At 42.6% G+C, this 17,113-nt stretch overlaps 1 protein-coding gene across 2 annotated transcripts in view; it reads left to right on the top strand.

Annotated features, from left to right (window-relative positions):
* Nucleotides 1-337: 337 nt before the first annotated feature.
* The window catches only part of rab11fip5a (RAB11 family interacting protein 5a (class I)), a 33,536-nt gene continuing 16,760 nt past the window's right edge, over nucleotides 338-17,113 (top strand). For both annotated transcript variants that reach the window (XM_080414686.1, XM_080414687.1), the window contains exon 1: nucleotides 338-1,033. In XM_080414686.1, the coding sequence (XP_080270812.1) occupies nucleotides 654-1,033 (380 nt within the window). In that variant the 5' untranslated portion in view covers nucleotides 338-653. The remainder of the gene's footprint in view (nucleotides 1,034-17,113) is intronic.

A 17,113-nucleotide genomic window follows, 5' to 3' on the forward strand; every position in this document is an offset into this window, starting at 1 on the left:
TTATTCAATGTATTCATGAATTTGTCTTTCCCACCAGGCATGCTATGGGTCTAGGCTAGACAGGTAGGCCTATTAAAAGACATATTTACTCATGAGCATCTGCAATGAAGTCATTTAAGGCCAGCCATCTAGTCACATAAATCTTTTCATTTCCACAGACAGACCTGCAGAGTGTGTTCACAACAGGAGCATATTTACATTACATTCCGAAGCACATGCCCTGCATTATAATCCCATCATAGCAGCACATGTGTTCGCAGCGCTGCTGGACTTCCTTGTCCTGCAGAAAGGAGGATAAAGGCGTGACGTCGCTGCCTGCAGAGGGGCCTGCGTGCCCGAGAGGAGGAGAGAGGCAGACAGAGAGACACGCACTGTGTCGGGGAACGAGCGAGGCGAGCGCGTATGCGGCAGGCAGCCACACTGCGAAGAAACACACAACAAGGGGGCTAAAACAGCAACGCGAGGGTGAAATTAACCCAAAAATACATCTCGACAACTTTTAAGGCCACGAGGGGCAATAATGCGGCGCTGTCAGCCGCGGAGTTAATGCGACTACTGCACACCTTTTGACGAACAGGAGGAAACGGCGGGTCTATCGCGTTGAGAGCCCACCCGTGTCCCCCCGTGTCGCCTCGCCTGCGTCCCCGGATACTATGTCCTCGCTATTAATCGCAGAGGAGACAGAGCAGACATGGGTGCCCACACACGTCCAGGTAACAGTCCTGCGGGGCCGGGGCTTGCGAGGCAAGGGCAAACACGGGACCAGCGACGTCTACACCATCATTCAGGTGGGGAAGGAGAAGTACTCGACCGGCGTGGTGGAGAAGACCACCTCTCCGGAGTGGAAGGAGGAATGCGCGTTCGAGCTGCAGCCGGGGGTGCTGGAGAACGGCGGCCGGAGCGGCGCCTACCCCCCGGGGAGCTGCGACCTGACGCTCACGGTGATGCACCGGGCTCTGATCGAGGTGTTTCTCGGACAAGCGGTGGTTCCCCTGGATAAGGCCTTTCGTGACAATGTATGCGTGAAAAACGAGTAGGTTCTCATTCTATGGTTAAGCAATCTTTTTCCTATAAGTTCTCTTGTATGTGTTTTATTTTCTAATATAGCCTACAGTTAAATCGGTGTGCTTGTTGTGCTGCTGACCCTAGACTGCGTCGGTTTGGAAAGAGCACCTCTGTGGCTGCTGTATGTTATGTGTTCAGTTTATCAGGTCGTTTCCTGTCTAAACGGCTGATATGGGATGGTTGGTCAGTTAGTTAGTTGCACAGGTTTGAGCTAAAACAACTGTCACATATCGTTGTTGTGCTGTGCTGCATCAGGCCCCTGCAGACACACCCTCTCCTCCCACGGATAGTAAACTAGTTTAGATTCAGAGTGCCCACTACTGTCCTCACTGAGGAGTACCCACCCCAACCTGCTGTTTTTTCACTAGAAATGTTCTAGAACATCTAAGTTATTCCTTTACTATTCCTGAGAAGGTGCTATACTGCATTAGTTTTATTGGGTATTCTTGGAATTCTCTCTCTCTCTCTCTCTCTCTCTCTCTCTCTCCCCTGTGATGTACCACATGGATTACTGGCTGTCCTAATTCCAAGGATTATCTAACAGTTGTACAATCTAAAAGCTTTGGATGTATTTTTAACATAACATGTTATTATATAGAGTGACCCATAGATCTTTCTAGACCTTTGAAAGTCAACAAGATTGGTTGTTGTGTAGCAGGGATGCTGTGTACCCCAAAACAAACATAATATCAGCACGCACCATAACCTATTGAGGTAAAAACAAATGTGTTTCAGCTATAAACTTCATCGGCATAATCAAAACGAGCAGAAATGGCATTTCATAGAGGGTGTTGTGCACCCCAAAATTTTTTTGGTTCACTTTATGCGTTCCATAATGCTAATCAATACAGTTCATAGACAGTCTACCCTCATCTGAAAGCAACTCCCAATTTAGAAACACTGGCGTTATTTATGGAAACATGTGGGAAGAAATTGTGTGTGTGTGTGTGTGTGTGTGTGTGTGTGTGTGTGTGTGTGTGTGTGTGTGTGTGTGTGTGTGTGTGTGTGTGTGTGTGTGTGTGTGTGTGTGTGTGTGTGTGTGTGTGTGTGTGTGTGTGTGTGTGTGTGTGTGTGTGTGTGTGTGTGTGTGTTTTATCAGAAGATCTGCACATCACAATCTGTACGTTCCCCTCCTAGGTAGTATTCATCTTCAAACCCTGTCACAACATCATGGCATTGTGTTGACTAGGCTGACGTAGAATAGATTACTGACTAGATAATTTCCACCTACCTCATTATTTCTTCCTCCAGCCTTGACTCGTAGGTCATCAGAAAAGCATCTGAGTGAATACACTTCACCTAAGGCCCTGACACTTGAACGCAAAATGAAAGGGGAGCCATTTGCCTCACTGACTGCCCACTGAGCTTGGTCACTTGAAGGTTATTGTCAGCCAGTTGATGTGTCAGCAGTTTGATGCCCCTGGAAGATTCAGTGGCTTCATGTGGCGTTCAGTAAATCTAGGTTAGACAACAAAACCATCGCACCTGATGGTGACCGTTGCTTTCAAAACGTACCCCCCTAAACTAAATGACTACATATTCATTTCCCAAGACACTCACTCTTAACAGTAAACTACTGTACACATTGGCTGTAAAGAGCAAACGCTTTTCCTACTTTCAAGACAAGTTCTTAATCAAGTGTTCTATTTATTCCCGTTTGGAATTTTGCTTTTATCTACCGGTATGCATACAACACGATACATACTGACAAGAGACTAACTTAATACTAAAAAACATAAAATGAGCAGTGCTAATGAAGGAATGGTCCCTCAACAAGACATGGTGCATTTACACTAAGTTTAAACTTGTAACCTGCTTGGAAAGGCAAGTAGACCAAAATGTAAATCCCTGTCTGTCTCCAACATTCTGTTCCATTATCTCCTGGATGATTTGAACTTGGGACTGTTCCCAGCCCAGCAGTCCTGAGGAGTAAAGTTTAGTGATGTGTATGTTGGCATGTTCACTGTCCTGGAGGGGTTTCCCAGCTTTGTAGTGTCTCTAAATACAGTAACTTCAATGTTGTGGTCTTAAGGAGGTCAGCAGAAAATAATGGTTATTTCCCCATTTAAAGGGCTGTGCATTTTTTTACATTTTGAAAGGGAATGTTACAGCTAGCAAAGGGCCTGAATGGCCATCAGACTCGACACAAGCTGTCAGTCAGAGAGAGACAGAGGGGGTGGGGGATTGCACTTGCATGTTTTTTCCATGCAGCATCACTGGTGTTCAGGACCAATGCTGTGGAGGAGGATGCCAGGGGTGGGTATGAGCCAGTGCCCTGCCAAAAGCCCTGTCACTTACCCATTTCTAATATTTATAAGGTCTTTCACAGCAGGCAGAGGCGGATGGTGGTACAGTTCTGCAGCTCGTATATTTCAGCCCTCCCTTCTTCTCAGGTCTTTGCAGGACAGGACTCTGCATATCTTTTTCTGTTTACTACAATCGGTGTAGATTGGAGAAATAGTGGTGGTTGTATCAGAGAAGCTGTAGGCCTAGTATGTACCTGCATTTCTCATTGAGTGATGTTTTAGTGTGAGCTGGTCTATATCTACATCAGCTCTAAAGGGGAAATACCATGAGGAAAAAGTGTGATTGAATGGACAACCATTACATTGTTGGTCACCTGCCTAGATATGTATTTTATTCTGCCTCCATGTTGTATTTGACAAGCCTCAGTTGGGGCACAGATTCACTTAGGAGTTTGGAAATGGGCCTATTCCCCAATGGCAGTACAATATTTTTTGCTGTAAGTTTGTATCCAGCCCACAGTTTGATTAAGCATAAAGTAATTAAATGGATGAGTAACGCTTCCAGATTAAACATGTCCAACATGTCTATGCTTGTGTCAGCAGTTACTTGTACACTGAAGTAAAAGGCAGAGCACTTTACCCTACGTAGTACGTACAGTATTGTCGAGGAAGAGACGGGGGAAGATGGCTCTAGTTTAGATGTGCATGAGTGCTCTGCTACCTACCACTGTATAGAGCAGATTCTCAGAATGGTGCACAAGGGGCACACTCACCCTGCATGCATGCACACCGAGAGGAGGAAGCTAGTAAGCTACAGAGGACAGACACAAGCACAAATAATAGATTGAGACCACTGACAGGTCTTTCCCTGTTTGCAGTATGACTGCTTTGGTACTAAGACAATTATTTGGTGATTATTTTGTTGCATGTTAAGATACAAGTTATAATGTATTAATATACTGACATTGTAATGACAGATAATACCTTATTTTCATATTATTTTTTTTGGTGAGTGACTGCTTAATTAGGCTCAGTTTGAAAAATGTTTTTCTTGTGAGACTTTTCAAATTAATTTTTTGCAACTTTATGTTTAGACCAAGGATGTTGCTCAGCACTAGCCTGGAAACCAGACAAATCTGCCAGTGCAAAAAAAGGCCTCTGCACATTAGTCTGGCCCTGCACGGCTGTGATTGGATTTCGCTGCCCCGAAGTTGTGGGGCACCAATCAGGGCCCAGTATGCAAACATGGCGCAGGTTTATCACCAGAACCTGCATTCCCGAACATTCTTAGGTGGCCATCAGAAACTCCCCTGGGGCCTGGGCCTCTGATAAAAAAAGCTGCTGCCTCTTGCAATTTAGGGAATATTTGCAGTAAGTAAATCTAAATTCTAAATAAAACAGTTCATAATCATATTGCTTTTTAATCAGTTGTGTAGTCCTATGTTGTAATCAGGTTTTATTTATTTACCGCTGGCTCTCCCTCTTTACAATCCCTGCCCCGATTTGCAACATTTGGGGTGGCAGATCTTCCTTGGCCTTACATCTTGATCACACGACTACAAAGATAATGTGTACCGAGTATGGCACTGCATGCACACCATGCAGAGAGCAGCATAAAGGCTTAATGTCTTTATCAGTGAACCTGGAATTTCATGGAATAACATATTCATTCAGGTTAGGTTTGCAGAGCAGTGAGAGCACATTGGGTGTTGGCTCAAGCAACACCGTTTGATATAATTATATAGTTACAAAACTCCACACCTGGGAGCTGCCCAGTACCACTGCATTCCTTGGCCACTGAGCTCATTCACTGAAACCATTTGGGTTGAATGCCTTACTTAAGGGATTTTCAAGGGTGTAACTGAAGCAGTTGAAAGTAAAAGGGTGATCTATGGGCCTCTTCACACAGGTGCATAACTAGAGATGCCCCAGTCTCTTTTTTTACTTGATGTGCACCAGTTACAGTCCTGTAGTTAAGCTGAGAAGGCAGAATGAGACCACTAGCTAATGTTTTATACATGAATGTACAATGATCGGTAACAGAATCTGTGCACCATCAGAAAAACGAGAATCTCCACACAGTGGTTAATCCATACAATGAACAGTTAAAAGACCATACTTACGGTCTGGCATGTTTAGGCCATTCAATATGACTCATGGTGTATTTAGCATTACTGCTAACCATTTTCCAAAGCATACCATTGTTGGTTAGGAAACAGAATCTGTACACCATCATCAGAAATGAAGGAAAGAATTATAATAATCTCCATACACACGTCAATCCATGAAATGAATAGTTGGAGGACCATACCAGCGGCCTGGCATGTTTAGGCTCTATTAGACTATGATTCATGGTACAGTATGTTTCTGCTGACCATTTTGCAAGGCATATCATTGTTGGTTTGATTTTCTAGGAAACCATTGGATTCAGTATGGTGTGTAAATAAACTCGCCTGAAACTACCTTGTGTAGTCCAACATGCTAAATGTAACGATATGGTTCTTTTTGTCAAAGTTATGGTATTATCTTAGCATGTTTTAAGATATTCTTTTGTCTTTTTCTGCCTTTATTGATAGTATACAGTAGATTGAGTACAGTAGAAATAGGGAGACAGAGACGGGGAGTGACACGAACCAGTGACACGCTGTCAGGCTGCATTGGAGCCTTTATACAGTAGTGTATAATAATACTAAGTGCCCGGACCGCTAGGCCAGTGGTCCAGGCCATTATCTTAGCATTTTAATGTATTTTGAAGTGCAGATTCATTTGAAAAGCATAAAATAGTCCCTGGAGAAAAGATTGATTTACAAATTGAATCACTTAACCGCACAATTGTTTGACTGATTTACTGAACATTGACTAAATTATTGAGGTACGTTTAGTAACATTTTAATAACTTTGGACGAAATTTAAACAAATGTGAAGTCTAAACGTTTATGTACAATATATGGCCAAAGCGATGAATAAACAATTACTTGTACTGACGTCAGTAGGCACCATCATCAGTTTATTTCATCATCAGTTTGCTTTCTAATACATCCTTTCTAGTCAGAAAGTTAGCTGACTCTCCCCAGTTTCTCTGAGATGACTGATTTTGATATCTTAATCCTTTCCTGGATTTTTTGCTTGAGGCCTTCTGAAACAACAAACTTTTAGAAAGTTACTCTAATGCATTAGCTGTTATGTAATACGCCTGGCTCTTATCCTTTTACATTAAGTGCCCACAGGCATTTAGACTGGGGAGATTAACCAAGAAATCTAGAGTGAGTCTTTTCAGTAGATGGAAATGGAGAGAATCGCAATATATTTGCAATAACACAGTTGGTTTCTTACGCGACTGCCCAGAAACATCTGGACACTTGGCAATGTTTACAAAGCCTAGCCTCCTGTGAAGCCAAAAGAAATGGACCTTTAGGTGTCGATACATGCAAGTCAAGAGAACATATTTGAAAGTTGATTACAAAGTAGTATGTGAACAGAGGAGACAGCAGTAACAGGTAACCTTCAGGATGTACTATTATGCAGTGTCTCTGTATGCTACATTCCACATTCTACCTGTGCTAGTCTTTTTAGACTAACGTAATGGGTTGTATGTCATTAAAGACTCCATGACATTAAAATCTATGTTTATGTTTTCACATAACAGTTGTACAGGACGAGAGCAGTGGAAACATACAATGACTGATTTTCTCTGGCCACCAAGCTGCAGCACTTTCTGGAAATAGACGGATCCGAGCCGACCGATAGACTTCCGTTATAAACGGAACAGAATATTCACATAATATTCAAACATTTATTGCCAAAACCAACTTGCAGTTGATTTGGCCTGGTGGATATCTGCGCTCCAAGGAGTACACTTTCTTTCTATCTCCCAGTAAAATCCAGTCAATTCACATGGAAAGTTTCCACCTTGAATATTCCCAGAATTGTGCTACAACTCTAATTCACTTTAGTATTCCTGATCCCTGGGTTAAGCCCGAGAAGTGTTATTTAAACATACATTCCCATATACTGAATAAAAGTTATTGTCTGAGGGGTCAGTCTGTGGTAAGGCCAGGGCTCATCACATCCAGATGTGGAATGTGGTTCCCCTCTGTCTCCTCCATGCCTGTTCACAGCTTCTGCTAGTGAGGCAGTTTAGAAAGCCAGCCACCACTCAAGCTCACATGACCCATGTTATTGTACTGTTCCTAGGTATAGATTTGACGTGTGACATACTGAAAACCATCCCCAAATATTGCCACTGTCATTGCAACCGTAAATTGACAAAATGCAAAAAGCATGTTGAAGCCCTGCCTCTTCCTGTTGTGTTGCTGCTGGCTGCTCCCTTCACTATATTTGGCCATTTTGTTATGTCATGTCAACCCCACCCCGATGGTCTCCATTCGCTATCCCCCTCTACTTAAATATAATGTACCGTATGTCCATCTCAGAGTGAGTGAGATCCCAAGAAACATGTTGCTAAACTTAATAAATACAATTCTCACTAATACAGATATTTAAGTGTTTAAATTACAAATATATCTTCTAACTTTCCCTCACCCAAGTCAAAATGAAACCTAGTCCCCCAGGCACCCATAATGCTCCAGAAACACAGTGTCTTGTCTGCCCGGCTGCAATTCCTCCCCTAGAGCACTTTAGAGAACACTGGAGGAACACCTGAATATGTCTTGGATAAAGTAGGCTGATAACCTACTTGTTTTAATACCATTGTGCCTTGTCCTGCCTTGAAGGGTGTTTCTGGGGACCCAGTTGCCTCCTCAGTAGATCTATGTACTGCACTTGAAAGTGTTAACCTAAAATAAAGCACCAGCAGCAGTCCCTGGAATTGATCTTGTATATTTTTTCCCCTTCCCATTCCTAAGAGGATCAGAGAGACGGTGGATGATGCAGATGGTATCGTGCTGGGATGGGATGGAGTGGAGTGGAGTGGATTGTTGTGAGTTCCTGTTTTGGGGAGATGGGGAAGCAGATATGCGGTTGTGCGCCGACGAGGCTCTGGAATGGGATTGTTTACAAAATGTCTGTGTAGACTGACTCTGCTTATCGGTTCCTTCTCTCTTAAAAATCATCTTGTTCCTAAGATGTAATTTTTCAAAAGCATTTTCAAGCTTGTGCTTTTCTTTTTTCATTTCATGTTTCATGTTTTTGCCATCTATCTGCCCAAGGAAAAACTAATTAACTTTTCATTCAGATTGGCCAAAGGGGGTGTGGCAATGGGTGTGGCTTGTCACAAAAAAAACGTACCTAACTTTTGAACAGATTTAACATAAAACAACACATAACAATACTTTTTATGATATGCCAAATCATGGGCCCACGGCCCCGTAGGAATAACCGATCAACTGGTCACATGCATCTTGGAGGTTATAGTCTATTGGCCAAAAGGGGACATGGTGCCAGAAGCGCCACAACACAACTGCCACTTTGGCACAGGTCTGTTCTCTGCTGAGCACATTTATCATTATTATTTTGTATTATAACCCTTATTTATACTGAGTAGGTTGACTGAACGTGCATGCTCTTTTACAACGTGTTGTCCCTAACATGCATGTGTTTTTGGTGTGTGTGAGGAAAACTGAGCACCCAGAGGAAACCCACGTGAACATCATGGAGAAAATGCAAACTCCACACAGAAAAGCCTCAGTCAGAATTGAAGCGAGCTGCACTCGAGTGCTGCAGTGGTAAAGTACCTACCCACCACCGTAGAGTCTGGGGTTTTCGAATGGTGCATCCGGCTTTGTCGAGTGTCTATATTGGCCCGTGTTCGGAGGAGGGAAGGTGGGCGGGGAGGGTGATATTTGTCATTGCACATACGTCTGCAGGCTGGGGAGGCACCTGTCAGCAAGGAGTGTTGGGTGGAAGGAGTAGGATGGAGGCTCTACGTCCTTCCGTTGGGGGCTCCTCGGTGGCAGGTGAGCCAGTAGGATAAACCAGAATCTAAATCCTAACAGTAAAAAATAAAAAAATAAAAAAGTTTTTCAAGATTTTTCAAAAATAGCAGATCTACAAGCTCATAGTGCGGTACTCGGTGCCGCGCTATGAGCTTGTATATCTGCTATTTTTTAATAGCCAAAGAAATCTAAAGTGACACAGATGCGTTCCAGGTCTTAATGGGTTAATGTAATTGAAGCAAGGACCTTCTCACTGTGAGGCAACAGTATTAACCACTGAGCCACCATGCCACCCCTGAACGATAACATCTGTCATTTACCAAATCCTTTCATCCAAACAGTTTTACGGTATGAGACTGGTGGTCCCAACCTCTAACCCTAGTAGCACTGGTCCCAAGCTCTGTTTGTTGTGCTCCCTGGGCAATGGCACCAATAACCCAGCAATAGTAGCCTCTTCCTGTGTGCAGGTTTTTTATTTAACAGAAGACATATTCTGTAGTTTTTCCTTTATAGGCTGGTCATTTTTGTCTGTTTGTTTCCGTTTTGTACTTGGCTATGTATGTTTCCGTTTTGTACTTGGCTATGTAGGTTTGGTTGCATTCAGATGTTGTTTGTGCCAGTTATTTATGTGCCACATGACCTATAAGCACAGGTGCACAGAAATATACCTGTAATATTTTCTGCATAGTCTGCAAAAAGCAAGACAGTAGCTGTCATGAGAATAGCTTTTTAGAAAATGCCTTTTGTCAGCATAGGCTGTGTCCCATATATTTTCCGCTTCTCGGGAACACCTCAGCCTTTTAATAAAGCAGGAGAATTTCACTTATCTGGCAGTGTTTCAGGGCTGCACAAGTAATCGTGTGCAATAAAATATAGCCCTTTTTTTTAATGATTCATAATTGTAATGTACCCATATGCTATACTGTAATGTGGCATATGGGCAACAGTGAAACATTTCACTTAAGCCGGGGTAGGAGGAAAAAACACTGTTGTCCCTGCCACCACCACCCAGCAGCGGTGCCTCCGGCTTGGCCAGTCGCTCCAATGAACACAATGGTAGTGTGAGTGGGTGGGAAGACAGCAGGTCCCGCCCCCTATAACAATAATTTAATCTAAGATCATGTGCACTGTAGTTGTAGTAATTGCAGTCATAATCTTACAGTAGAGCTGTGATTCACACAGACAAGGCCCTTCTGATTTCTAGAATGCCTGCAATATGCATCCTTTTTGGAGACCTCACTAAGGCTTTTGTGTGTTTGATATTTGATAGGATGTTTAAGTTGTGTGAGACATAAGACTATTATGGATCTCGCTTCCTATTCCTTAACAAAATAACAAGAACGGGGTGGTCACAGACTAGCTTAAATGCCCCCTGAGGTCCTAAATTATAGTCCCTACGCATGCTGCTACCACAGTAATGTTGTATAATTTTAATTTCATCATGTGAGTGATGACATTTAGTAGAAAAGTCGTAGAAAAGAAAGTCCTACACAGTCAAATACCCAGTGTTAATTTGTAACCAAATGAGCCTCTAAGTCCATTTGTTGTCATTGACACTCTCAGAGTTAAATTAAAACACTGATTTTTACCACACACACACACACACACACACACACACACACACACACACACACACACACACACACACACACACACACACACACACACACACACACACACACACACACACACACACACACACACACACACACACACACACACACACACACACACACACACACAATGAAATGGTCTTGGAATGTTGTGGACCACTCCCTGGCCACAGGGTGTTGTCCTGGCTATGTCAGGAGGAGAGGAAGGAATGATACTATTGTTGGAGCATTGGTGTGAAACTAGAGTCAACACCATAAGAAGCATTTCGTCACTGTCGGGTGGAAACCTTGTGTACGTCCAAAACCATTCCTTTTTTTATTATTATATAAAAATAGTGAAAATAGACGATCTACAAGCTCACAACTCGTCGCATTGTGAGCTTGTAGATTGGCTATTTTCACTATTTTTGTGCGACACTCTTGCATGACTAAGTAGGACATCAACATCAAACATATAAACAATATGGAGATACGAGGTTCCTGCCCGACAGCAACGATTTCCGAGTGATGTTCAATTTTGAGGAGCTGTTTTGACACTCGTGCAGAAGCCTAAGCAGAGGCTTTGCGCAGTTCTGATGTGTGAAATAACTGTCCCAAGTCCAAAGGTCACGTGTTTTACCAGAGCCCTTTGTTCCAAAATGGGTCATTCAGTGTGTTTACATCAAGATTGTTTGAACCGCCAGGCCGAAGGCATGCCCAGAGATTTAGTTTTCACCCCTGTGTGTCTGTCTGACTGTTTGTGTATAATTAATAGTGTAGAAGTTTGGACTAATCTGGCAAACTACTACACGATCAGGGTAAGACTCCATATGCCGAGCTGGAGAGACAAAAAAAAGTCACTTTAAGATCAGCATCATTTATCATTTCCCCCAATCCTGTACAGTACCTGCCACAGTAAAATAATTTAATCACATGCACGACACAGACCCAACAATGACACTCTAGTCCAGTCCATTACTGTGATGTAGATGAGAGATTTGTTCAACCTCTTCATACAGCACTATCAAACTTTGTAGTAGCTTGCAAAGCACTAAATGTTGACACAATATGTCACATCTTACGTAGATAATTTCACATCATATGTATATGATTTCCTGCATTTCAATTGGGCTAGCGAGGCTGAAATAACAATTGGAGCAAACTAAAACATTTTAACCATGTGAATCCCATTTTTAGCAATTCATACATATGCACTGATTGCAGTTCTGATTCACTTCATCAGAGCAGGGAAATACTTTTACTTTACAGATTGTAATTCATTTTAATGTTTTAAACCCATTTAGACCTGAGGCCAATTCTAAAAAGGCCTTCTAAATCCTGACCTAAGTTTTCTGAAAAACTTCAAATATGTATTAAAAAATTACAAAACATGTATGTTGCTATATACTGTACATAGCAACAGGAACCGCAAATGGGGTTTCCGTCTTGAAAGGTATAGTTACAAATAGGGGTTCCTGCCCAAAATGGGTTAAGGCAAATATATCTCTGATTTCATACTTGTATATAATTGATAGTGTGAATATCTGCTGTTAGTCCATCTACCTGTATAAACATGTATTTCTGTTGGTCCTTTGTATTGTTGGTAAATATCCTGTTAATTTTCACATTACAAAAGATCACACTCATTCTGTGAATTAGCTCTGTTCTGTTTCCCTCTCCCTTGCTCTACTCAACTCTCTCTCATCGACCCCCTCTGTGTCTGTCTGTCTGTTATGGTACAGAAAGTAACTGCAGATGCTCTGTGCCAAGGTGACCGTCTTGCTTCACTGTCTTTTATCTAATCATAAGATTATATGGTTCTGCAGCTGTGATTGTAGAACGTTTGGGCTGTCAAGGGAAATGGTTATCCATAGTTAGCATGGCACTCTGCATGTATATTCTGCTCAATTTGATCAGAATGAAAACTATGATTTGGTTTTAAGTCAAAACTACAGTTCCCTGTGATGATGACCCACACTTACCCTTAGCTGTCCTATTTAAAAAAAAAGAATAAAGACTCACTATATTGGCGTGGCACAATAGTGCAGGAATATGGAGGGCTGTATCAGATACAGAACTGTCAAGACAGTCACATTTATGCATAAAACGAGGACGGAACAATTGTGGTCGAGGTGTAACACAAAAAAAGTCCATCACAGGAACCAAACAGGAAATTGTGTGTGTGTGTGTGTGTGTGTGTGTGCTATAAGTAGCATGTCTCAGTTTCAAACCTGATTATGTGCTACAATATGCACTCTCACTCTCTCATCCATAGATGTTTTTCTTTCCATCTGGCAGTGTGAAGTGTCAAAAAAAATCACCTTGAGGGGACTTCTCTTTTCAGTCATAAAAAAAAGCCACTTTTTGCCAGTCATAGCCGTCTCTGATGAGATTTCCCCATGAGTCATGTTGTTGTTGTTGACTTGTTTGTTTGACATTATTCCACCTGTTGGTATGCACAAACGAACCATACCATTTCTAAGAATTGTTTTTGTTCATGCTCAAACTGAAAGCAAAGAAAATCCCTCCTGCATCTCTCCTCCTTCATCCAGGGGTTCCCAAACCTTTCCCTGCCAAGGACCCCGAAATAGGCATAACCTCTGTTTGTGGCCCTCCTATTTTGAAATGGCAAACCTGTGTCCTAAGTGTACACTGACACTTGTCTTATACATGATCATTGTAAGATCAAAGGAGTAGTGTGGACACTGTGGCTTTGTGTTCCTTTAGTTTGGCTGCTTGTTATTCTCAGTGGTCTAGAAATCTGAGGTTCTGCTGTTGTAAAACACTTGATTGGAAACCGGGTCTCCCGCATGGGGAAACCAAACATCTACCACTCAACCGAAGGGGAATCCCTTGTTGGCCAAGACAAGATGGATGGTAGGATTCTGGTCTTCCGGCAGGGATACTCTTAGAAAGCCTGATTTATACTTACTTATACTCACGGAAAATAAGGATTATTTCTTCAGACTAGTGTGAGATGCATGTATGTTGGTAAGGTATATTGTTGGTGAAGATAATAGTAGTAGACTGGGGCGGTCATAGCTGAGTGGTTAGTGAGCCCGCCTAGGGAGCCAGAGGCCCTGGTTGCCCCAGGTACGATTCCAGGCCACGCCAGCATATGTGTCGATGAAATGAAATTTGTCCCTGAGCAAGACTCTTAACCCCTAATTGTTCACAGGCCCTCATTGGAAACAAGCCCGCAAGGACTTTCATGAACGTCTTGTTAAAAGGAATTATCCTTAGACGGTAGATTGTGATGAGGTGTTAAACCATAAGAGGTGTATGGTGACCATAAGGACCTTAAGGTAACTCCAGACCAAACAGACTCGTAAGATAAATGCTAAAATGTAAATGTTAATTAGTGTACTTTTATTGGGACCCGTTGATTTCATGGCCAGTTTTATTCAGGGTGTACATTGTTAAGTCAGAGATGAGTATTATTTTACCTCATTACCCTTGCTTGCCTGATCTGATGACAAAAATAGACGCCTCCCAAAGGTATTATGGGATGTCTGCTGGCTCTACTCCCAAAGTTTGTTTGGTGTCCGTTTAGTAGGACACAGTCTGACCCCCCCCCTCCCACACACACACACACACACACAGTATGTATTGTGTTCTACACGTGCACACACTGACAGAGTATTGTGTAACGTGCACAGATGCTTGCACGCATGCGCGCCCACGCACAGTCTCATTATGAGGACAGATTGACCTTATTTTCATTTACAATTCTGCATGTCCTCACTTAAGTCTGCACTCAATTGTTGAAAAGCACTCATTGAAAGGTTTTGGAGAGATTTGTATGGTTCTTGTAGCTGTGGGTACTTTCCAAATGGGGGGGGTGGGAGGGTGTGTGTGGGTACTTTAAAAATGGGGGGGAGGAGGTGTGTGTGTGTGTGTGTGTGTGTGTGTGTGTGTGTGTATGGGGGGGGGGGTGTTCAACTATATGTCATGTGTATTATGATAAAATTAATACTTGTGCTCTGGCTCTCTCTGACTTAACACAAAGCACACCTCATCTCAAAACCAACAAAAAAGAACACTACATTACATATGTGTGTGTTCACATTCACAATGCACTCATATGTATTACAATTGGGCCGGTGTAAATTTGAATTCATATTCATGTTTGAAACTGGACTGAACCACTAATATTGACTTTGGCCACTTGGAGTCACAGTTTTCTTCTAAAGTTTTAGTTCTGCGTGTGTATCTCAACAACCGCCTGAGTGATTAAGTATTATGTTCATCACAGTGTCATTTTGCTTATTACTAATGCAATACAAGATAGATGAGGTACTGTGTACCGGTTCAGTTGGTCCATATATAATAAAACTGGCTTAAGCTTGTACACCAGACCGGATCTGGTAAACTGGCCCAACTCTAATATGTATACATTATACACAATAACATTGCATATTATACAATAACAATGTGTGGTGCATGGGTGCATCAGCTGTTCAGCAACCAGACTGCCCGAGGAAAGAAATAGTTAATGAGATGGATGCTGTGTGATTTGATGATCCGATTAGGGCTTTCTTCTTTTCTTTTTTTTGATGGAAGGAGTGAGAGCAGAACCGGGGTGCCTACTGTCCTTAATTATGTTTTGGGCTTTCCTTTTGCAGCGGGTGGTGTAAATGTTATGGAATTGTGCTTGTTCTGTGCCAATGACTTTCGCTGCTGTCTTTGCAGTCTTTTGTAGCAGTCTACAGTTCTGAGTAGTCAGGTTGCCAAACCACACTGTGTTACAGCCTGTAAGAACACTCTCAGTCTCAATGGTATCCTCTATATTAAAATTGGCTAATGGGTGGGCGGGCCGCCAACTATGCCTCAGACATAGCCATAAACAAACCCGATACGCTCATATCTAGGAATGTCACTATGACTCAAACAGAACCATAAACAAATTAGATACGCCCATATATAGGCATATATGGAGATCCGGTTGTCCAGAGCCACAGATCCGACCGCTGTGCCCATATGGTCATGCACAAATATGGGACCAACCGACTTCAAACTCTGTGCGTGCATCGGCAAGGACTCGAGTGCGATGGGGGCCCTCCCTCGAGTCGTTCGGATATTCGGTATACAGTTGGTGTTGAGGGACAATGTGTGGGTGTATACCAAGAAATCAAAAATGTCAACAGATCCATTGATGGAAGTAGGAATGTGATTTCTTCTGATCCTCTGATTACGATTTCTCAAGTCAACAATGGTTTCTTATTGACATTTAGAGAGAGGTTATCATGGCACCATTATGTTAGATCTTCCACTTACCTCTCATAGGCTCTCTCATCACTGTTGCTTATTTGTCATGTTATTGTTGTCATCTGCAAGTTTTATGATGCTGTTGTACAGTTGTGTGTAAACAGACTGTACAATAGTAGGGGACTAAGACAGCAGCCCTGAGATCCTAAGAACTAATGTAGCTATTCTCACAGTCTGGGGCCTGCCAGTTAAGAAATGAAATACCCAATTACAGATACAGTCGCCCAGACCAAGACCTCTGAGTTTCAACCCCAGTTTGGATGTTATTCCAATGGTATTAAAAGCACAGCTAAAATCAATAAACAACAGACATGGGTAGTTTTTTCTTTTCAAGGTGTACTAAAGCAGTATGCAGAGTATGTGAGATAACGTCACACCTACAGCTCTATTGGAGCAATAGGAAAAACAAGACATGAAATGTCATTTGCAGCTTGGCTGCCAATATAAAGAAAACCAGTGTGTCTGTGTTTGTTCTAAGCTGGTCCACCTGGAATTGCTGGATAGCGAAAATGACGTAGATGACCGTACCTTCTTTTTATTTACCTTGGCCTGTCTCATAGGCCTGCTTGCATCAGGTCTGGTCCGGTTCAGGGGCTGAACAGCACTGCACGCATACAGGTATTTCGGGGCTTGTTCGAATCCGCCATTCCTTTGCTGGGTCAAACACAACTTTCACCATTGGAATTGCATTACGGAACGTATACATTGTTACATTTTATGTTTTTTTTGCCATTATAGCGCAAAATATGTCACCAGAGCTCTGCCCCTTTTAGAGTATGGTATGGGAGCCCATTGTGGGCCGTCCACCAAGACAAAAATAGCAAGACATACCATCTCCGGTTTACTTACTGTATCGTGTGAAATGGCGAGTGGCGAGATTTTCCGTCAGACGCCGGTGCGTACTTAGGAGACCATTTGTAGGATTTTGTGCCGTTTTGCCTCTAGCGGCTCCAATTGGGACGGCATATATTCCTAAATTAACCATCTTTGCCGTCCGTTCAGAGTGTGGGAAGCCATTGGCGACCCCTCATTGGCTGGCCTTTTGCCA

The sequence above is a fragment of the Gymnoscopelus braueri genome, assembly GCF_963280865.1.
Source record: "Gymnoscopelus braueri genome assembly, chromosome: 19".
NCBI classification, from domain to species: Eukaryota; Metazoa; Chordata; class Actinopteri; order Myctophiformes; family Myctophidae; genus Gymnoscopelus; species Gymnoscopelus braueri.